General features: G+C 45.3%; 1 protein-coding gene across 1 annotated transcript in view; it reads right to left on the bottom strand.

The window, feature by feature from the left end:
* Positions 1–15217: 15217 nt before the first annotated feature.
* The window catches only part of ADPRHL1 (ADP-ribosylhydrolase like 1), a 39231-nt gene continuing 31178 nt past the window's right edge, over positions 15218–23270 (bottom strand). Inside the window, exon 9 of the mRNA XM_041119508.1 lies at positions 15218–19455. Coding sequence (XP_040975442.1) covers positions 19372–19455 — 84 coding nt within the window. The 3' untranslated portion in view covers positions 15218–19371. The remainder of the gene's footprint in view (positions 19456–23270) is intronic.

Consider the following 23270-nt stretch of genomic DNA (forward strand, 5'->3'; position numbering starts at 1 on the left):
CAGCACACTCCTGGAGAAAGCTACCTCCTCTCCGAGGGATCAAAGGCAATCACCCACACAGAAATGTGGAAGTAGTTCGGCTCCAACGGCAGGGAAAAAATACAGAGATTTGTACTTGGTTTAACTGCCGTCACAGAGCCCTAGAAGTTCACGACTGTTCAGCAATACATAATATTTTAAATTTTTTTTTGTGGGAAAATTCTGTGCTTCAGCAGGCGTAGGGCTTTTCCTGCAGGAGAGCGGTCCCACTCAAATTACTGTGCGGCGTCACGAACACGCTCGGGTACTGGCAGGACTGGAACCTGATTACAAACCAGCCCGTGCCAAGCCTCTGCTTTGACATCCCGCCAGCGTTGCCTTGGCAGAGCGTAGGCAGAGGCATGCTCTGCAAACAGCTCTGCCCCACTGACTTGGTCAAAGTCGCACAGAAAATCCTTGGCAGAGCTGTGAATAGAAGGAGGCGACGGTGTCCCACGGAAGGGAAGAAGGAAGCCTCAGTTAGCCTGAATACCCCTTTCACCCCCAAATCCTGAAGCCACAGGCTTGTTTGGTAACAGGGTGATACTTCACCTGACAAAGTCAGGCTCTTCGGTGCATGTTCCTTTTAAAATGGACCCATCAAAAGTTCCCTGCAAGCAGCAGATTGTTTCTGTGATTAATTAAGGGTACATCTGCAGTGCATCAAGGGTAGCCTTGTCTATACCACAGTGCATTTTTACTGTCAGCAAGCCTTAAATGTTATATAAGGTTTCTGTTGCTCTAATACAAGCATAACAACTGCGTGGTTCACTCAGATCTATGCCCGTTTCACACAAAGGCTCCTATCAAGAAACTTCACATAACTCCTGTTAAGGAAGCAACTTAGAATGTTAATCGATTAATAAAAATAATTCCTAAATTTCAGTGCAATAATTGCATCCCCATATTATGGCTGATAAATGAATCAGCCTACTACTGTCTGGCAATAGATAATACCGTGGTTGTCCTTCACAGGGTATCAATGCTGCTCTCTTCTGGGCAGATTATATCATGCTGCTTTTAAAGGCATTCAAAGAAACTACTGCATAAACCCTCGAATCTGAGAACTGCATGTGCTTGGTGTTGTGATCAGCAGAAAAGGACACTATTTAGTTTTGGTCCTTTACTTCTGAAGGAGTTGGTGGCAGTGGCAGAGTGCAGGAGGGCAGACTTCGGTGATGTTCAGACCAGTGAAGCTCACAGCCTTCCCACCTACCCCCTGGCATAAAGGAAATGTACCTTACGTAACTTTCCCCCCCTTTTGCATCTGAACCTTATCCCTGTAGTTTTTACATTATGGTGAACGTGTTTGGTAGGAAGTCCTATCCCGCTGCTGCCAGAGTAAGTCCTTAAAATAGTGACTTCCCTTTAAGGGTAGGCATTTAGATGTGTTCCCTGCAAAAGCAGATGAAGACAGCAGACAAGTGTTTCACAGGCTGAGGCATTCAAAGTTTTGCTTGTCCTATATCCTGTATTTTAGCGAGCAAGGCTTCCCTGCTTGTGTTTGCAGAGCGGTTGTTGTTAAATAACAATACCAGCAAAATTTTTAGCCTTATTGGGAATTAGTCTGGGGTGGCTTTATGCTTCCCAAAGCTGTGAAATGTGTGCTACGCCACGTATGTTTGATGTATCAGCAATGCTGAAACATGGTCCAGCTCCTCACGTACCACCCCAAGGCTGTTGTTACTTCTAGGACGAAACTGGGGAAGGAGCATTAGGAGAAAGCCTTTGATAATATTTGTGCCTGAAAGTATTTCCTTGGCTGCCTGTGGGGGCCGTGAGGATTCTTTACCCACCCAAGAATGGAAGAAATATCTTTATTATTTTGTGTATCATAACTGTGTCTGTTTTCTTGCCTGAGGTTCTCTTTGCTGGCTGCAGGAAGGTCAAAGAAAATAAATTATTAGGGGGAAGCAAAGTGCAATAGGACCAAGAAAGGGATAAGGTGTGTGTGGATATAGTGTGCCTACTATTTTTAAGACAGCATGGGTGAGCCTGTTCATTGAGAAATACCAGTGAGAAACACCATTCCCAGCAAAGCTAGCAGCTCTGCTTTTCCAGATCCAGACAGTAAGTTTTAAAAAACACCTAATTGCTCACAAAATGGTTAATAGCCCATGTTTAGAAAATGTGAATGCAGCAGAAAAGAGATAATTCTTGCTAGCGACTGGACGTTGTAGTATCCCAAGCAAGTGATGAAATTCCCACAGCATACGTGGCTTCCCTAGCTTGTGTGGTTTGTCATACAGCCACTCATCTTTGTGTCTGTACTTAGTAAACCACACCAGACAAGCATACCCTGCTTTGTTGGAGCTCTACTCTGCATCTATTTGGCTTGAGCTGCTTTCCCATGACCTGAAAAAAAAAAAATCTGCTACTCCATACTTGGGGAAAACAGCTTAGATTAAGCAGATTTGGCGGTATAGAAACATCCAGTAAGAAGTAAGCATATATGTGTGTATATGTAAATATTAATCACCGCAAGTCGATATTCTAAGCCAGGCATAATGTGCTCCAGGACTAGACAACTCATCCAGCTAATGAGGTTAAGGAATGCTACCATCACATCCAGACACCTTTGGTTCCTGTTACAACCAGCTACCTACCAAGTTTAGGCAACCTTTGCCTACGTATGGATTGAGGCTCTGGACAGGTAATGAAATGCTGAACTTGCTTCATATTTTTGTCTCAGAAAATTACATCATGCTTACATAATTGCAGTCTGCAGGCCTGATTAAACCTGTTCACGTGAATTGTTCCAACAGCAGTCAGTGAACTTTAGAACAGACTGCATAGCAAGGACAGAAACGTATTTTTAAAAGTTAATTTCCTCTATTCCCTGAAGGCTTCACAGCTTCACGTCTATGAAGGTTACTAGCTGGTAGGACAAGTTACAAATCCACGTGTAGTCTGGGAAGTGCCAGTATTTTGATTATTCTCAGTATGACTGTGGCCCCAGGAGTCAGAGCATACTGATATGAGCAACTATAAAAAGGAGCTCTAAAGCTTGCTGCATACCACTGCAGCCGCCTGGAGAATCAACATTACCCATAGAAATCTCTGCAGAAGGGTTTTTGCACTCAGCTGCCATCCTCCAGCTGCGTCAGAAAAGAAGGCTCAAGGCTGTAAGTGACAATGCTGGAAACAGCAGGGAAAGAGAAATGATATCGTAGTGTCCTCGGTGTGAAAAACTCAGCAAAATTATACGACAAAAGTGATATGGAAAAAATACTCAAACATTATTAGCAGGAAGGGTTCCTAAGACAGGGACAAGGATGTCCTTAGAAAAAGGTCAGTAACTCTCACAGACCAGTAACCCAGCGCTGTGGAACTGAGTAAACCAAAACAGAGGTTCATAGTGGCTAATTACTTGATGAATCTAGCTTAGGTCAGGCTGCAACTCTGTAAAACGTGTTTGTTATTTCAACTGACAAAATGAAGCATTTTCTAGATGGCTTTGTTCTGTTTGGTTTTTTTTCCCTTATCTGCTTGAATGATCATGAGGGGTATGCTGAAAGCACTTTAAATTCATGCTAATGATGTTTACTTTCCTGGCTGCATGATTACAAAGCTTATAACTGAACTTTGAGATTTCGCAGGAAGAGATGACAGACGAGATTGGAGATTATTAACTCCTTCTTACTTCCCCCATCCCCTTTTTCTTTCTTGTCCCTATTTGTGAAGGCATCATGCCTAGCAAATCCAGCAGCTCCAAGACCTGCTGATTAGGGATGGGGTTTAACCTGGATATTCTCTGGCTGTCTACTGTGATTTTACATTTGGTCCTAGTTGGGAAACGTGAAGGCAAACCTTCCCCTGGCCTTCAGTTGCCTCTGCATTAGGAGTCCTGCAAGGACTTTCATTTCAGTTGTCTCTGGCAGTATCCTATTCCGTAAGAAGCAGGCAGAGTTATCATCACAGGTATTTAAATACAATCATTGCATGTAAATACATAGTGTTAGCTGTGAAGCACATTATTTATTTCACTTAATTGTCTCTATGCAGTTAAGGGTTTCTCTAAAAATCGTGCATTAAGGAAAAAAATCCTGAAAGTAATGACAGTTTGGTGTAAAAAGAAGGTGGTATAGCTACCCATTCAGGAAGAGACATCCATTTCTGACATGGAATAAGGCAGGAGCTTTCCAGGAGCACAGATAATCTTAAGTTTCTGTGATTAAATACTATTTCATAATGCATAGGTACAAGGGTACTGAGTTTAGGTCAGATCAGCAAATTTCCTTTCTGTAAGTTCCAAGCTTTGGAGCGCTGAACTCTGCAAAGGTAACGTGCTCCCAGGGAGGTTGTTCTTCACTGTAGCTTTCTGCATGTTTATGCCCTACACATTTTTCGAACTCACAGGCTGAAAGAAAAATAAGAAGTTTTGTGAAAAGCCAGGTTTGGGGTTGACAGCAAGAGCGGCTGAAGCTTCTCTGAACTGCAAGGTTATAGCAACAACCGTCTGTACAGATATGCTTCAGTATTTACATGTGATCAAGATATCAGCTGAAGTATCATGTTTTTAAATTCCTTTGAAAGGTAAGAAGCTTTGATTGCAACATCTAGGATCAAATGATGACTTCTCTCTGGCTTGCTTTGTCAGGTTACAGATTATACCACATGACTAATACTGGAGGAAAAATTCAATTCTCATTTTGTGTTAATTTTCAGATAGGTGTCCCCCAAACACTAATGTTATCACTAGATGACACATCGTCAAAATTAAAATAATTTAATTTAAATTTCCTTTTTTTTTTTTATTTCAGGTATTTCTGACACTGTTCTTTCCTGTCTTGAAGTGGTCAAATTGAGGAGGGATGTGTAGCACTGAAAACTATCATCAGCAACATTTTGGTATTTCCATGGTTTGCTGTGTAAGTGGTTACAAAAATATGTTCACAGCCAGCTGTTTGATTCTTTTTTCCATTGAAAGTGTAGCTCGTGTCAAAAATGCACCTGATTTTTTTTTTCAACTGAGAAATTTTATTTTAGCTACGTGTGATCTTAGGAAAATTATAGAACTTAATTTGCTGTTATTATCCAGTGAGCCATGGCAATCATTGCGTATAACAGTGCTGCACATTTGTATTGCTTCTGCAACAGGTACCTTCTATTTCTGTATTTTCATATTTCTCAACAACATATTTTTCAAGAATTTTCTTCTCAGAAACTCCAGTGGTATTATTTTTGTAGTAATTTCCTTCTACATGACATCTTGTCAATACCAGTCCTCCGTGAGCAATTGACGCAAACTTCTGAACACAGTCAAGTAAGCTTTATGATAATTATTGTCTTTCCTGATCTATGCTAAGTTATTTTTTCATATGGTTGCAAAAGTGCAAACGTCTTCTTATTAGATGTTGATGGAAAATTGACCATAGTCATAATCCGCATGTAGATGCAAATCAACCCACCAAAATACATAAGTAATACTTAGAATTGTCATTAGACCATTACAGTTTTGCCTGCTGTGGACATGCCTTGTAGGGGTCCTGATGCTCTGCCCCACTTAGTTACAATTTAGCCCATGATATCTATATGTGATGAAACCATTTAGCATTCCAAAGAACCAGTCTGTCAGTAATTCCAGCTGCAATTCTCTTAACTACGCTGTTCTGGAAATATCTCTCAGACATAGCTTTTTGCATTTTGATGGCAGCATAAATGCCCTGTATAAGATTTGCTTAGAATTACAGGCTTTGAGTATTTAATGGTTCTTTATATGTGTGCAGCAGGTTAGTTTGTGAAACAACTTTCAGCAAAGAAAGCTCAGATCCAATCCCACAGAAGTGACCGGGAGGGAGGGGGGAAGGGGCTGAGGGTTCGTCATGCCTCTCTTAATTTTTCTTGATTTTCAGTTCTTTGTTTCAGCCTGTCCCCGTCCCCGGGGTTCAAACAGCCATGGCAGTGCAGGACCAGCGAGCATACGAGTCACTCAAGGAGAGGACATGATTCTCCTTCAGTGTGAAAAACTCTCACTCAGGCCTTCACCCAAGCAAAAAAAGGTGATTTCTCTCTCCGGCTCCAGTGCCAGGTCTGAAGCCCACCCAAGGCCTGGAGCCCCCCAAGGCTCAATGCAGGGTTGCTGAGCCAGGAGAAACACTGCTGGGAAGCTCTAACACTCCTTCTAGCCAGAAATATCCAGTCTCTGCCTGAAGGAACCAGCTGGGTCTCACAAAATGTACTACACGTGGCTGTTCAGTCTCTCAGATGGCATTTCTTTGCCTGTGTTACAAAAAAATAGAGGCTGGGGACTATATGTTAAAGCAGGCCAGGTCTTAAATGTGAAGGTACAGCCACAGTTTTACTTCACATTTGAGTAGTCAGGGAAAGCAAACATGAATAAGCTGCAAGTAGAGAGAAAGCAAGTTCAGTCTTCCATCCAGTAGAGAAAATGCAGGTGCGTTGGATATTGTGCAGAACTCCACAGAGTTTTCCCCCGGCACATCACAGGATCAAATATAGCTCACAGCAAAAGTTGCAGTCTGGTACCTATATGCAAGCTGAGAATCGAATGGTCATATACCAGGAAGAGGGACAGCTTCCAGAGAACTTCCTCAGAGCCACCCAGTGCTTCAGAAAAGAGAGAAAAAAAAGAGAGAATTTCCACAAAGGGGGCTCTTGTAAGTTCTCTTCTAGGGAGGACTCAGCTTGTGAAAGTGCACTGTCAGTATTTGTCAGCATGACTGGGACTTACTCTGTGGAAAAACACTGGTGGCTCTTTTGATTGCAGTGGCTGCATTTTAGAGTACTGATGTGTGGTTACTACAAGGGGTGGTTAATGTTTGCGGTGTAGTTTCTAGTATGAAACAAATGCCAAATTAGCAGGGTGTTGTATTTCCCACAGCAATGATAGTGTGTTCCCTGGCAATACCTTTCATACTCCCAGGGGAGAATGCTAACACTGAACCTTGGAGTCAACCTTATATGGTGATAATAAACAGTACTTAAAAACCTCACAGTTGCTGTCAAGGGTCCTCACAAAGGGGACACTTGTAATGAAGAAGAGACAGGTCTGATGGACTGTTTTCTGGGAAAAAAAAATAACAATTAGGTAACACTTACATAAGAATCAATGGCTGGTTTTAGCTTTTCAATGGTCTGATTTTCCACTTGAGCACCCTTCAGTATCTTTTGTAAATACATCATTCTGTGTGGAACTGGCTTTTGCGACTTGCACTTCCGTGACCCACAGAGCTATCTTCAGGTGTTTGGGGCTGGGCTGCATTTAATGTTTCTCACTAAACACTTTTGAAAACCAGTGGACTAACATCAAATAATATTTGAGAAATTTGCAGCAGATGATTGCCAAGAGCAAAGCTGTGAATGCTGAAAAGCTGATAATAAGGACATGTGAGATGCATATCTTGCCACTTCTGTTTTAGCACCTACCTTTAATTAAACTAAACTCCTATGTTGACCAAAGGCATCTGGGATCTCCTCCCTGAATGTACGTGCTTCAATACAGTAATTGAGTTGATGGTCTGTACTATTAAAGATGGCTAACAATAGCTTAGGAGAAGGTGAGGCAAAATCCGTCTTTGACGGTGTGAGAAGAGATGAGGCAGGATGCCACAGAGAATCACTGCATCAGGGTTTTTGCAGCTCTAATCTGAACACGGCTGTTTTTAGAGGACCTGTTGTACATACCAACAACACTAATGACTGCCAGCAGAGACAACCATGTTCCTAGAGCAAGTGACATCCTGTGCAGCTCTCAGGATTTAGCTAAAGGGTATTTTTGCCAAGTAGGCGTTAACTAATTCATTCTTTTTGTTTCCATCAAATTGAATTATGCTTTTATTTTACCTCTCTTTCCCTTTGGGTTGCCACTTTTTAAAATAAAACTGTGTGGAACAAAGGACTTACTTACAAAGTAGGGCCTGAGAGGTTTCCATGGGCAAAATTAGCCTGAGATAAATGAATGATGTGAAGCCAACCCAAGAGCAAGGTGTGTGGAGTGCAAGGGGAAGGGTGGCTCAGGGGGGCATTAGGCTGGGCCAGTTCAACTGGGTACAGGATCTGACTGCCCAGGTTGGGTGAGAATTTACAACTATTAACATTTAAATCTGATGGAGGAGGGTAAGAAGGTGCAGCAGAAAGACACCAGTCAGAGCACTGCTTCTCCATGAGTATTCCCTACTGGAATATTCAAAAGCAGTCCTGGAGGTGAGTTTGTGCTTTAAAGTGTGGAGTGAATTCATTACCTGAATTCTGATCAGTTACTTTTTAACTCCAGAGAGTAATTTTACAGCCTTTAGTTCTCACTATTTAATGGAGTGAATGGCTTTTCTACAAAACTCTGGGTTTTTTTCGTGCTACAGATGGTAACTGTGATTGCCCATTGCCTTCTTTTTATTGCTATTCTGTGGTGCTTCTAACATTTTGGGAAGCAAGGCAATTCCTACCAAGAATCTTGTCTCCCTCATTACTTAATCCTGAGAACAGCAGAGAGCAAGACTCCCATAATCTCTAGCAGGGGACACGCAAACATGTTTGCCATATAAACCCACATTCGGCTGTCAGAGGGGCATCCTGAGCTGGCCCAGAATAAGGGATCTGTCGCAGAGCAATATTCCTTCTGCCTTTGCCAAAGGCGGCTTTCTTATCGCCATTTACTATTAGCAAGCTGTTCACTCACAGATCTACCCGCAGTGCGGAATGATAATATTCATAAGTGATAAAGCAGCCTCGTTAAAAAAGCTTCCGACTAGCGGGGGGGGAATGCAAGTTGAATGGCAAGTGGTGGGGGGTCAGAGAGAGCACTTTGATCTATGCCTGCAGCAGAAAAACAGCCAAAGAAATCACTGTACAGACGCTACTGGGGAATGTCAAAAGGTCCTTGAAGCAAATCGTGGAGGATTTGATTGTTGATCTCAGCAAAACACCCTCCAGACCTTTTCAAGCCTGGAAAATGGAAAGACCCAGATCCTACAAAATGCAGGGGCTCCGGCGAGGCAGAGCCACTTTGCTGTTGGGTTTGTGCTCAGCGCAGCTCCTGAGCCCGTTGCAGACACAACGTCAAACCCCTTTGCCCTGAAGTGGCAGAACTTTGCAGAAATCTGGGGGGGGGGGGGGGGGGGGGGGGGGCCTCCAAAATGGCTTGTGTGGGGTGGAGGGAGCCAGTGCTTTCACTGGAGAGAGATGGCCAGGGGTGCAGTCTTCCTCTCAGGCCCGCACCACCGCATCATCTCTGTGACAGCAAACCCTGGGATTATTTTTGTCAGCAGTCGAATGATTTCCATCCTATAAAGGTACGCTCTGTGCCAGGTGGTAACGGGGCTTTAAGACCCCAGTGCTCCGGTACTCCTAAAACCCTGTAGCTACTTCACTCTCAGCTGAGCATTGGGAAAGGCAGAGGTAATAGCATAAGGAGCCTTGCAGCGAGGCAAGAAGGTTTAGTCAGCCAAAAATGCTGGGTTTTTTCAGCCAAAAAATGCTGTGCATGCAAAGCGAATGCCCCTGAGCTAGTGACATATGCTAGTGAGGTATTGCCTCTGCTCCCCTTAGCTCTGCCCACATGGCCCACAAACTGTTGTGGGGTCAAAGACAAGCTATTAAGACCTAGAAACGAAGTAGAGTCTCTGGGTTGCTGGAAGGGATGAGGTACTGAGCGCTGCTCTTTGCCAGCAACATGCTCTTCTGAGCACAAATCAAGAAGTTTTCTTCTTTATTACCACTCAGCCTTTGCTGTGCATTTCTTCTTTCCTGGTACTGTAGGAAACCTCCACCGTCCTCGGTGCTCCCCAGCTGCTCGCCAGCAGCACCCAACCACCTCCAGTCACGGCAGCAGCCCTGCAGCACCGGGTGCTGGGTGTGCAGGGGAAAATCCACGGGCAAATACACTCACATACGTGTCCAGGCTCTTGCAAACCCCCCCCATTCCCTGTGGGGGACAGTGGCGGCAGTGGCAGAGCAAGGGGAGGCTGGTGTTTAAAGCAGTTCTGGAGTCAGTGCTGCCCTACGGCTCATCTGGTCTTGCAGCTTGTAGAGATGGACATGATGGCAGAGTTCAGCCCCGGTGCAAAATATGACAGGCCTGGCTTGTTTGCTGTGCATTTATGGTCCGATGGCTGAGACAGAGCATCCTTCTGCAACGCTGGGAATGTCGGAGGGGATGCCGCTACCTGCTTTGTAGCAATACCGGCAGGAGCAGCAGCTGCCTGTCCCTTGTGCTGCCCACGGCTCCAAGATGCGGAGGACCCTGCCTTCCTCCCCCCAGGGTCGGGGGGCTCCTCCTGTAGCTCCTCCTGGCAGAGGGAAAATCCCAAGCTATCCAGGGAGGAGTGGGTACCGCACTGGAGAAGAGGAGGGGTGGAAAAATCCACCCACCCAGCCCCGCCCCTGCTAATGTTTTAGTTATTTGGGCAACAAATTGTCACCAAATTTGAGATTTGCAGCCAGAATGCAGTATGTGTGTGCATTTGTGTAGCTGATCAAGATAGCACATTGAAAATGTTTTCTTGAATGGCTGTGAGTGCTTTCTTTAACAAAATAACAGTGAAGCTTCAGAATGGGAAGATTGCAAAGTTACTGAAAATTCTGTTTTAGGGGTTTTCCCAGGAATTAATGAGCAGCTGAGTGTTGGAAAGAAATTCCTACTCATGAGGCTCTCGGGAGGGCTCAGAAATCTTTATTGAAAAATAAATGGAAAATTTGAGCCACAGAGCAAGTTCTTTATGCTTCTTGGAAACACATGATTCACATTCCAGCCTCATTTTCTAGCCCTTGGACAGGACAGAAATGTAAGGGGAAAAATAGGAAAGTGGAAAGGAAGAGAGGGAAGCCAGCAATAGGAAATGCGTGTGTCACAGGATGACCTTAGTGGAGTTTCCATGTGGGCAGTCAGGGAAAAACTTGTATTCTTGTGTCTATTTAAAGCACTGTTTTCAACATCATATTTTTACTTCTGTGAAGTATTCATATTTTTGCTTTTGTGAATTGGTGAAGGAGTCCAGATGAGTTTAAAACACAGATACGGATTTTGAAAAACACGTATGGAAAACATATTTTCCCAGAAGTATGTGATGGTCCAGTGGGTCCCAGACTCAAAACTTTTGACCGCCTTGGAGAATTTGGCTCATGATGGCACAGAGATCAGTAATGCTACAAGTCATTGCTTGAGTCTTAGTCTTGGACCTTGTTGTGGGACCTTTGGAGTCAATCAGTCAATATGGGTATCTCTTAATTCATGTCCATGTATTACTGAAGACCGTAGGGGTGACAAGAAAATGATAGGATGGTCATCATACACCTTTACTTTGCCTCCTGGAAGAGCAGTCTTAATGACTCTGTGCTGTGGACTTTGGCTCCTGCTGAAGTGGGTAGCGAAGTTCCCTATTTCCATTGCCAATAATAATGTTTAATGATCAGCCAAAGTACCGATCTTACCATCTTCAGGGCAATATCCTCATGCCTAGTAAACAGCTGGTCATGCACACAAAATTAAGCATTATGGGAGAGCTGTTAGGGAGGGTGAAGAGTTAACTCTTAACTATCATTTTCAGCCGGTATTTGTCTTTCAGCTTCCCTTAAGGATGCAGGGCTTTTCCCCATCTTGTCAGCCAACAGCCACCTCTCCAAATGGCAAACTCGCCATCTTCAGGCCAGCAAGACAACTCACAAGGGCAAGGGAACAAAACAGCCCCACAAGCTCAGGGACACCTTGATTATGGTAGTCTTAGGATTTCCTCTTCTTTTATGCACCAGTTAGCAAAAGGAAATCGCCCTTTGGTGTTATCCCAAAGAAGTTCCCAGTATCTGTCTCTGGAGCTTAATTCTATCCCGGTGGATTGTTTAAAAAAATGTAAAAAAAATTAGATTTGATGTTCTGCAGAAGGCTTCTCCTACCCTTGCTGGCAGTCTCCTCAAGCCTGGTCTCAGCTGCAAGGAGCGAGCACGCTGCCGGGCTCCTGCCCGCTTCGGCTTCCCAGCCAGGGCCTTAACACCCCCCCCCCCCGCTACTAGAAATGGGCACCCGTTTCCCCGTGAAACATGGTTTTGATTGAAACATACTGTTTCTTAAGCATATTTTTTCCGTGAGAATATATTTTATTTTTTAAAAGATGCTAAACCATGGTGTTTCTGGGAGTTTAAGCTTTCTTTGTCAGGCTGGAGGAACATTACTGGAATGCATTTTTCGATTTGAAATGAATTTTTAAGGAGAAAAGTTACCTTATTTCAGTGGCTGTCTTGTAGTGCTCATGAATCACAGTTGCATCCAATTAGCAGTAAAAAGTCAAAACCTAAAGAAAATGTTTCATTTTTTTATAATATTTCAGCCCTTAAAAAAAAACAAGAGGAAACTGAGGCAGCCTCTGTTTCACCCCCTTTTGCACAAAAGCTATCTCAGAGCTGCTGAAAGGAAAACACACGTATTCTACCTCCCCCAGCAACAGAAAGGTTTGAAAGCACCACGGAGGAACCAGAAAATCTGCAGCCCTGCCTTTGCCAGCCCTGTAAGCCATGTCCTAAATACCATCATGCGGCACGCTAATGAGAAACAGCAGAGCCTTGTTACTGCTATGCCTCCTGCCCATAACTCACCGCTCGTTCGGCCCCACTGGTCCTGCCAAATGTGAGCGAGACCCAAGCCTGTCTGCCATGGTCTCCTCTGGCTCTTTTCGGAGGTTTGGGGGTGGTCTTGTCCCACCTGGAGCTTCTGCTACGGAGTTTGCTGCCCAGAGAACCTGTCAAAGCTTCGGGGTCCTGTCGCTGCTGGTTGACTTAATATGCTCTTACAATCCTTCATCAGTCACAGGGCACGCCAAGAGGAATTTTAACGATCCTCACAGAGGCTGTCGTGATCTCACGGTCTTCAGAAGTGAAGCTGAGCTGTTTTTCAGCCCCTGGGACGTGGACAATTATCTCATCATAGTTTAGTCCCTGGGATTTGCAAACAGCAGATTTTTCATTTAAACCCAGGTTTCTGAAGGAGAAAGCATAAAGACAGACCTGAGTCTGTGTTTCTGTTTGCCTAGAGTTGGGCGCTAGTGGTGTACCTTGGAGAGCAGTGGCCACTTATTTTAAAAAGGTATTTAAATAAGTCAGTGAACCAATTTTTTAATGTAAAACTAAGCCTCAGTGTTAGCTTGTTTGGAAGGGAGCATGCAGAGGTTGCGCTTGTGCTGCTTGTCTGCTTCCAGGTGAATTCTGAAAATGAGGGACTGAAGTTAATAGAAAATAATAAATGTAAGCTTCAGTCTGAGTTTCCACATTGCCTGGAGACCTCAGGTGAGCTCTTGGCTGCAGTCAGGTAGGTGGTACATCCACGTACATACACTTGTGCAGACTACCATGACCCAGAGACCTTATATATCACATATACAAAGACAGGCACCAAGGTGAGGGGAAAAGTCATTCATTCCCATTACGTGGATGGAGAAGCAAGGCATAGAAAGAAGCTGATCCTTTTGATGTCAGAAAGACTTACTGTATTGTGTGTGTGTGTGGGTGGAAATCAAGACTTACCTGTGTTTTCATTGTATTTTCTTAGGACAGCTTGTGTTTAAGTGCTTGCTTCCATATGGTACTCATACAAGTCTGTTTCTTCTAATTCTTAGTGACTTTCAGCTTCGTATGTGCTCCAGCTGGGAATTGCGCTCCCACACACTTTACACAGACCCTTTGTGCCTTTTTTCAAACAGGGTTTGCACGAGCCCGTGAAGAGAAACGCCAGAGGGACATCAGAAGTCCCCAAGCAACTGCTAGCATCGGTTTGGGTAGTAACAGGGGAGTTGCAACTCGACTAAATATTCAGCTCAAAAAGCGTTGCCTGTGTACGGGATCGCTCCAGTAACCTGCGTGCTCGCGCGGGTTCTCTCCTACCACAGCTCTGCCCACTCTCCACCGCTCTTCTCCCACTGACCTACGCATGTCCCCTGGTGAATTAACACGGAAAGAGCCGGATGGGAGGTGCGGATCAGCGGCGGTGATGTTGGAAGAGGAGTCCGATGCACGGGACAACGGTGAATGTGGGCGGGCAGCCTCTGTCCTGGTTTCCCAGCGCTGCTCGGGTCCGGGTGGTGGGTCCAGACTGGGTGCTTGCCGGACCTTGGCCACAGCGGGCACCCGAGCTCCCCGCTGCCTCCAAAGCACGTCCTCCGGTTTGGAGGTGGACCGTGCGGACGGATTAAGCGCCGACGATTGCACAGACAGTTTGTGACAAGAAGGAACAGAACCAAACTTGGCTCCTCCAAAACTTCTTCAGATGGGGCAAGGTGAACCCTCAGCGAGATCCCTCTCTTCCCTCCAGCGACATTTGTGGGAGCAGAAAAAGACCCGGCTCGGGCGAGGGCCGGGGATGTCCCCAGGGTTTGGGGCTCACAGGCTAGCCCCAGGTTTGTCCGACTGCTCCAGCCGAGCAGCAGGCAAGGCTGGAGTGCTTGCAGGTCACCCTGGACCGCTCTGCGGGTAATTGTATTTCCACGTTCAAAGGTTCAGTTTTGCTTGAGTTTCGTGTTCTGGAGAGGACAGCATCCAGCAATCTCAACAGTAAATGCTGTTTTCCTTGAAGTTTATATATGACGAAGGAGCTGCCTGAGGCATTTCTGCAGCTCTAAGGCACTAACGTGGTCACCAGGTTACTGGCTTCTCCTGCCACCCTTGAATCACGGATAACCAAACCTCCTCCAGCCCTGCTGCGGCACCCGGTTCGTTTCAGGTGTGCGTTTAATCACTCCCATCACCAAGCAAAAGCAAGACAGGCAGTCACATCAGGTCATGCAGCCCTGGCCGGCCACCCTCACTCCATGGGCAGCGTGGGAGGAGGAGGAGGTTGGTCCCACCAACCTGGTCCTTAGCCCATCGCTGCTCCTATTTCGGTGGCTGCAGTCGCCTCCCTGGCGCGCAGCTTGCTCTTTGCCCGGGTCTGAGGAGCCGGTGGGGACAGGGCAGCAAGGAGCAAGCTGCAGAAAATGCAGCTTGTGGCGCTCTTTTCAAAGCCACAACATTTGCATAATTAATGCTCCGTGTTTTCTACCTATTCCCAGCTGTCCCATGGAACTCAGCATGTGTCAGCTCTCTTGGGCATAAGGAAAACAGTCTGCATACTGATGAGATATTTACAGGCGCTGTTTGTCTTTGTTTCTCATGCTCCTTCCTTGATAATGACAGAATGATTACAAAACCGTTATTTTGTACGCTTTTATTATTTTCATCTTCTCGACACACAAGACTCAGTGGTACAGATAAGTAACCCATCTAAGAAGGAAAACAGTTTTATTAAGAAATCTGTGTGATATGACAATGGTACAGGCTTTCTTGTTACATGAGGGGTGCAATTTAAATGAGTTAATAAAGAAGATGTCTTTTGGGGATTTCTGTTCTTCTGCGATAAGTTTCTTGGAGTCTGGAGATAGTTAGAGCTGAGATACATTTGGTGGGACCCTATTTGGGCGCTTGGATCACCGCTGCCCGCACTGTTCCCATTCTTCAGAAGAATGAAAGATCTCAGTAACTGGGGCTAGCAATCCAGAGCTGCCTTTGGGTAGTCCGTTGTATTGGTACGAATACCAAGGGACACAAGCATTTCACTCTGGTGGTGTAACTTGACTAAACACAGTTGTTTCTTGATAAGGATGGACTGGCTCTACAGTGTCCAAGAGTTTTCTTGCTTTCATTCCTTCCAGAAGCCTCGGGGAGCACAGCGATAGGAAGGACTCACCTTCTTTTTAGGTGCATCTCAACCACATTAAGACTCTCTCACATCCCTACAAGGGCCAGAGCGGCTGGCTTAGCAACTGCCGTGGTGAGGCCAAAAAGGTGTGCTGTCTGCAGAAAGTGGCTGCAATTCCGTGCGGGAAAAGCAACCTGCACTGGCTCCATTCACCCACAGGGCCGTGGCGAGCTGGCCGGTCCCTGCTCACCAATTCTTTTGTTCTCAGCCTTTTTTTTTGTAGATGCAGGGGCAAGTAGGTGCCTGTGAAAGTCTCCTGTATTTCAGAAATCTGGGTCAATTTTTTTAGAAGGGGCTTTAGTTGCCTAACATAAGGCATCTTATGAATGAAGCTTGATTTTCAGACAGCAAGTACTGAGCACTTCCCCCCAAAATCAGATCCTTTGATAAGGTGTCCCATGTTGGATATTTGGAATCACTAGCCATTTTCAAAAACATAGGCTCGAATAGTTATTTGGTGGCTTTTTGAGGCTAACCGGTTCAGTGCATTATAGATTTTTATGGCTTTATTATCTCAGGAAATTTTCCCTCTGGCAGTATATTTCTGCTGCTGCATGACACGCATCATTGAAAGGCTGCTGTAGCACTTGCTTGCCAAGTGAAAATCCCACCATCTTACAAGTTGCTCTTGCACCTGCAGCTCAGTGAAATACAAGCGACTGAAGGCATGGTAAGGACAAACCAAGCACCATAGCGGGAGGTGTCTAGCAATTCCCCAAACTGTTTCAGTTCCTTCAGGTCGTAAAGAGGTAAAATACTGACCTGCTGCTGCTTTGGCTATTCAGTACACAAAAAGTCTTTTAGTTGGCAGGAAAGCAGATACCCAGCAAGATTTTCCTCCTGTGCTGAAAGTTCTCATCGAGGAGTGAAAAATGCTTCATTCTATAAAAAGAGATGCTCACAGAAATGAAAGAGAGAAATAAAGCTTGGAGGACATGACACATTTTGGAAACCACATAGTGAGTGAAGTAGTTAAAATTGTTTCTCCTAACAGCTGATAATACCTCTATGCTTATTGCTCAGGCAACAGAGATTTCCTTGTGCTACAGAGCAACCCCCCACCCCAAAAGCCATAAGGATCCCCAGTTATTACTTGTAAGGTTTCTCTGGTCACACAGACGAGCTCCTTCTGGATGATGTACAGTCCTCACCGGCACAGGAATAAGAGAAGAAATGGTTCCCTGAATTTCCCTACTATTCCTATCACTATTCCCACTTTTCCTCTGCCTTCATCCCTGCTTTACAAATGCAGCCATTAGGTGGAGCGTTATTCCTGTCAGCAGCCCAGAGATCTCCTCTGCGGCTCCTCGGGATGCTTCACCGAAATCCTGAATAATCCCGGTGTGCTGGGATCTGCTGGCGCAGGTGGAGATGAAAAAGCTAAAATGGGGGCGAAGGGGGAGCTGCATTTTAATATGAGGTCTTTTCGATTCTCTTTAGTGCTTTCTTCTATTACCAGCTCCACTGATATCCAAAAAAGTATAACAGCGAAAACCTGAGGTAAATTGTACCACTTAAGGTCATGGTCTCTATCTTTTTTATCATGCATGATGTGTTAAAGGTCATCTGAGAAACAACTCCAGAAGATGCTGATAAATTACTCAGTTATTTCACAGTTCAGAGCCAGAAGTGTGCATTCGTTAATTTTTTTTTTGTTTCATTTGAACAATTTGGAATCAGACAGCACTACCAGGTCAACAGTTTCTTCCCGGTTTTGAGGTCTGGAGAAAAGTAGTGACACATTTCCTAACTTTGATGTGGACCTGTCGTGCCTCATGCTACAGCACTGGCCTGAGTTCTTCCACTGGCTAAAACTTCTCAGGGCTTGGGCTGTTTTTGCTGAGAGTGGCTATGCTTTATATGCCCTCTTTCAACTTAAAAAAAAAAAGAAATCAGCAAGCGGGAGCTGTTCGTTACAGTTTCATGGAGGCAGCGCTCATCCAGCACGGCTTTCTGAGCTGGGGGGGAGAGGGAGCTCTCAGCCCTTCCCTGGGTCCTCTGAGCTCTCTTGAAGCCCCAGAAATACGGGCATCACGTTCGCTTCATGAAACTTTTGGAGAAAGTGGTGGTCTCTTTACAAAGCTGGGACTCTGGAGACCCGGGTCTGTTCCGCTGACCTCCAAGCATCTCAGCTGAGGGCTGCGCTGCTGTAGGAGATGATGGGCACGTGTTTGACGGTGGGAAGGAGACTGTGCTTCCACACCGGCGCGCAGGTTTTTTTGGGTCCATGCTTGGCTACCCAAATCACCCCAAACCAATCCTTCTGCGAATCCCCTACGACTAAGCCCATCTGAGAGGTGTCCTGCTGATACGAAGTGCTAGGGGAGATTTTTTACTATGGCCTAATTAGAGGGGACATAAAAAATCTGAAAGACTTTACTGATGGCTGCTCCTGGAAGCCTGCATGGCTTCTCTGCTTGCCCCGACCTCCACCCCACCACTTACCACCGAACCCACCTCAGACCAGTTTCTTCAGCTGGGACCCTTCAGGTGCCCCAGTTCCAGCTCGGAGTCGGGACTCCCCTTAAACACCTCCTTTATTCAGGCTTTCAAAAGCTCCTGGAAATCTATGCTTTGGAGAATCCAAAGCAATGGGTTACACCTGGTGAAATGACATTGTCATTCATTTTGTCCAGTCTCCTTAAAAAAAAATCTCTATCAGAGGTTAATTGCATAAGAATCTGAAAGTTCAAACTGTGTCACAACAGAGGTGTAATGCTGAAAAACCTTTTCCACCTGGGCTTTGTTTTTTCTTTATTTTCTGTGTGCCTGGCCTGGTTTTGATTATCTGTCTGTGTCTATAGCAAAGCCAGGGCTTTAAGGAAGCATTACTAAAACTGGCAAGAAACCCCTCCTGCTGCATTTAGTGAGGGCTAAGAACCTAGTGCCTTCAGTGACCTTGAGAGATGCTTGCCTCGAAAGATGCGTTTTAGTAAAGCAGAAGGCTGTAGCATGGTGGAGCAACAGAACTGTACAGAATTATACCCACCATGCAAAACCACGAAAGCCAAGAGATGTGCCAGCAGATGTGTCAAAAATACCTGTTACCCGGTCAGACAAAGTGAAATAGGAGCCTGGGAGGGCTCCCTCCACCGCCTCTCCTGTGACGAGGTGGGAGATGTGCTTAAAGGAGAGCAGAGGCTCGGGACCTCTCCTCCTGGGGCAAAGGAGGCCGGGAAGGATTCCTGGGCACTGGGAATGAAACCTTATTTTCTGTTGCGTATCTCCCTTGGGCAAGGGCGTCACCAAGGTCCGAGCCTTGCCATTTGCACCCCTTCTGGCACAGCCGGCGTAGATCTGCGTACCCTTCCTCGAACTCCCGTTCTTTCCGAAATACCCATTTCTGACTTTTCTTTGCTTATCACCAGTGCTAAATTTCCTGCCAGCATGGTCTGGAGCGGCTTGTTTTGGGCTGTTGACTGCAAGACACACCAATCTTCTACTGCTCTTCTAGCCATCACCACTGGAATTCGTATGGCCTTGCTCTCTCCTTTCCTGGAGGATTAATTGTGTCAACTCCTGAAACAAAACTTGCTGATTTGCTTAAGTGAGGCATTACCCTTAAGGATGCATTTAGTGCAAATCTCTGTCATGTTTTAAGTGCTCTTCAGGGAGGAACAGTCAATTGACTTGGATGGATGATTTATGTCTTACCAGCAGAGATTAAGTCATGCAGCAACCTAAAACTTAACCCTCACAAGATGACTCTGCCTGACTTGTCCTGAATGCAGGGTGCTGCGTCTGAGTCTCCTAGTGCTGTATCTCTGTTGAGAAAAACAGACGTTGCAGGTGTGAATTGGAGGAGTTGAGGGTACCTCCTGGTACGCACTGACTACCTGCTTAATATCTGGCAGGCAGAAGTCCTTTAATTTGTGATAGGGTAGTGATCTTTCCAGATGTGAACAAGGGGCAAAAAACCCCCCTTTAAATTTCTTCTTTTAAAAGATTAGAAAAGAATAATTAAAACGGCTTCTCCTGTGCTTGCAGGAAAAGCCAGCTCATAGAGAATTTACTATTCAAGTCTGCTGCAAAAGCTTTATGTTGTAAGGACTTTTCTCAAATGGGAAATGAAATCATGGACAATAAAAAGTAAATTATGGTTTAGGTTTAGTACAAAGTGGCCTTTATGGTTGCCAGCTCATAAAAGCTCAGTGGGCGAAACACACCTCTGCGCAGAAGGGCAGCCTTGTACCTCCAACAAATTCTGTTTAGCCTCTCTTTTGAAGGACCGGTGTGATATACATATGTGATTTTAATTTTGTGAGCCTCCAGATGCCAGAAAGCCTAATTCTTGGCACGCGGTGAAGGGAAAGAAATCGAAGTGTAAGCCTCTTCGGCAGTCAGGGGACACGATGTTCACCTCCCCTCTCCCTCCCGGCAGCGTGGCCGGCCGGGACAGCCCAGTTTGTCACGTATGTGACTGGTGCGAGTGGTGCTGGCAAAGGGGTTTGATGTCCGCTTGCTGCCAGCCTCCTCTTGTCCTCGTTCCCTCGCTGGCGGCGGGTCGGGGCCGCGCAGAGAGAGTGTCCTAAAAATCGAATTCCCTTGCTTGTGTAAACCCCTCTCTTTTCCCGGATAGCTCTGCAACTTTCTGAAGCCGGGGGTCCTTAGGGTTGCTCCACAGTAAGTTTTAACCCGAATGCACGGTTACAACGCTAAGCTAAACCGGCGTATGGGAGAGGGGTGCTGTAAGATTTCTCTGCCCGTCGCAGCCTGGCTCCGACGGCCGAGGCAGCAGCCCTGCCCTCGCTTCTCCGAAACAACGCTCGTCACGCGCAAACTTTGTGCGGAAGCCGCTGTTGCTGTAAACACAAAAATAATCGTATCCCGTCAGCAGGATTCCGTGGCGCTGGCTGCTTCTTACTGCTCCGTTTCACACTGCGCTGTAAAATAAACACTTCCTAAGACTTTTAACGTGAGCTGCGGCACCCGCCTCATGTCTGTGTGCCCCGGGATTCGGAGTGGGGCAGATGTCCCAGGAAATCTGAATTTCCCTGGCAAGGTGTTGCCTCTCTCTGGCTTACATTGTCCGCAGGAGAGGTCCTCGGGGCCTTTCAGTGTCGGGCTTTTCTGAGCACTTACGCTTGCTGCGTGTTCCTCTGCAGTAATTAAGAACCCCTTGAAAGGGCGTATCTTTACAACAACAATGCACACAGTGTATGGCCAAAGTGCAAATAGCTTCAGAGGAGGTTAAATCACTATTTTTCCAATATTAATATTAATGAGGCTGAACATTTGCATTGCAGTAAATCCTCTTGTAGCATCAATGTCCTTTGAGGATTTTTCTGCAGATAAATGAAGCATTCCCCTCCTTCCCTCACTACTTCTGCTAACAGCGTCACTCAGTGCAGCAATAGATCAACAGGTCCTGTTAATCTGTGAAAAGGCAGAGCTTAGAACAAGCACTTTTTGACATAATTAAAGCTGACACTGCCTACCACCATTCCTGGAAGAAGTACTAGCGGAGTTTCATTAGAATAAGTAAATACAAATAGAATTCACCCTGAACAGTCGTCTTTGTTGCAAACAAAACCCATTAGTTAGCAAGGAGAGTCTGGAGCAGGGCTGAATTCACGCTGATCTCAAAGCCCTTCTCGTATTTAATTTATAAACTGATGATTAATTCAGTGATTAGCTAATTCACTTGCAGTGATTAATTTAATTCTTGTCTTCAGGCTAATGTTTAAGAAAGGAAAAAAGCCCAGCTCAGATAGATGCACATCAATGTCCTTGTGATTAAAAAATGATAATATAATGCCCTGGAGAGTAAAGGAAAAAAGAAAGATCGAGAGAATTGGTGGCATAATCAGTTGTAAGTTCTTGCCTAAGCTGTAGCCGTATATTTTAGCTGTGATGTTTAAATGTGTCAGTTACTCTAATGATCAATGGTTTGAAAGATGAATCTAAGAGCCTTTCGCTGTAGCTTTCCACTGTGTATTTTGAGAATGACGCTGCTTTAGAGCAGTCCTCCAGTTCTGCTTTTTCCTCACTTGTTTGGCCGGCTGCCTGCCAGCTCCCCTCCCTTTCAGCAACCTCTTTCTCATGCCTCACCAAATTCTTTGATGAGAGCACTTGGTACTTCTTAAATCCAGACTGCTTTTTTCGATGTCCAGCAGGAATTTCCTCATCTTTTGCTGCAACATGAAATGAGGATGATTTGGGAGACTTCTCTCTATTAGACAAACCGGTGTATTTTGGGACAGTATTGCTTTTACAATTTAGGCCATCACTTGGCAATGGAGCTTGATAGCTCTTGATGTTGCCCGCAGGGCCTTCTTTTCCTGAGCCGTTATTGCTGCGCTTCTCTGATTGAGCTGAAGAGCGTAGCTGGTATTTCTCTCTTCTCTCAGGTCCACTCTTCTTTTCTGGGCTACCAGTTTTATATGTTGCTTTTTCGTCAGGTGGCGGTGGCGATTGCTTCTTTTTGGCTGTGGCATTCTTTTCTTGAGGCTTCACCAGCAAATTTGAAGATGGGGACTGGCACGTTCCAGAACCTGGATCTTTGTTTTTATCTTTTACAGCCCTTACATCAGGCTTTGTAAAACTTTCAGATACAGTTTGTTGTTTTCCGCTTCCTGGAGCATTTTTCTCAGGCTTTGATGGTTTACTTGAAGGAGGTAACTGATGTTTCCCAGAAGACTGGTGTTTATCACCCTCTTTTACAGCTTTTGCTTCAGGTGACCTGATGTCCTCCGCTGCTGGTGTCTTTTGCTTTCTATCTCCTGAAGCATTTTTTTCTTGGGACTTCACCACTTTGTTTGAAGAGGGTGACTTCTCAGAATTTGGATCTCCATCTTTTTCTTTTACAGCGTTAGTACCAGGCTTCTTAAAACCTGCAGAAGCTGATGTTTGTTGCTTTTGTTCTGGAGTATTTTTTTCTTGAGGCTTCACCAATGTTTCTGATGATACTGATCGGTATTTCTTGGAACTTGGAAATTTGTTCTTCTCTTTTGCAGCATCCATATCAGGTGGGGTAAAATCTTCAAATCTTGTTTGCTGCTTGTCTCCTCCTGGAGTGTTTTCCTCAGGCTTTGCTGATTTTCTTGAAGGAGGTAGCTGGTACTTCCCAGAATGCTGGTGCTTGTTATCCTCTTTTACAGACTTTGTTTCAGGTGATCTGGCATCCTCCACTGCTGGTGTCTTCTGCTTTCTATCTCCTGAAGCATTTTTTTCTTGGGACTTCACCACTTTGTTTGAAGAGGGTGACTTCTCAGAATTTGGATCTCCATCTTTTTCTTTTCCAGCATTAGTACCAGGCTTCTTAAAACCTGCAGAAGCTGATGTTTGTTGCTTTTGTTCTGGAGTATTTTTTTCTTGAGGCTTCACCAATGTTTCTGATGATACTGATCGGTATTTCTTGGAACTTGGAAATTTGTTCTTCTCTTTTGCAGCATCCGTATCAGGTGGTGTAAAACCTTCAAATCTTGTTTGCTGCTTGTCTCCTCCTGGAGTGTTTTCCTCAGGCTTTGCTGATTTTCTTGAAGGAGGTAGCTGGTACTTCCCAGAATGCTGGTGCTTGTTATCCTCTTTTACAGACTTTGTTTCAGGTGATCTGGCATCCTCCACTGCTGGTGTCTTC

The sequence above is a fragment of the Aquila chrysaetos genome, chromosome 23 (assembly GCF_900496995.4).
Source record: "Aquila chrysaetos chrysaetos chromosome 23, bAquChr1.4, whole genome shotgun sequence".
In the NCBI taxonomy this organism is placed as follows: domain Eukaryota; kingdom Metazoa; phylum Chordata; class Aves; order Accipitriformes; family Accipitridae; genus Aquila; species Aquila chrysaetos.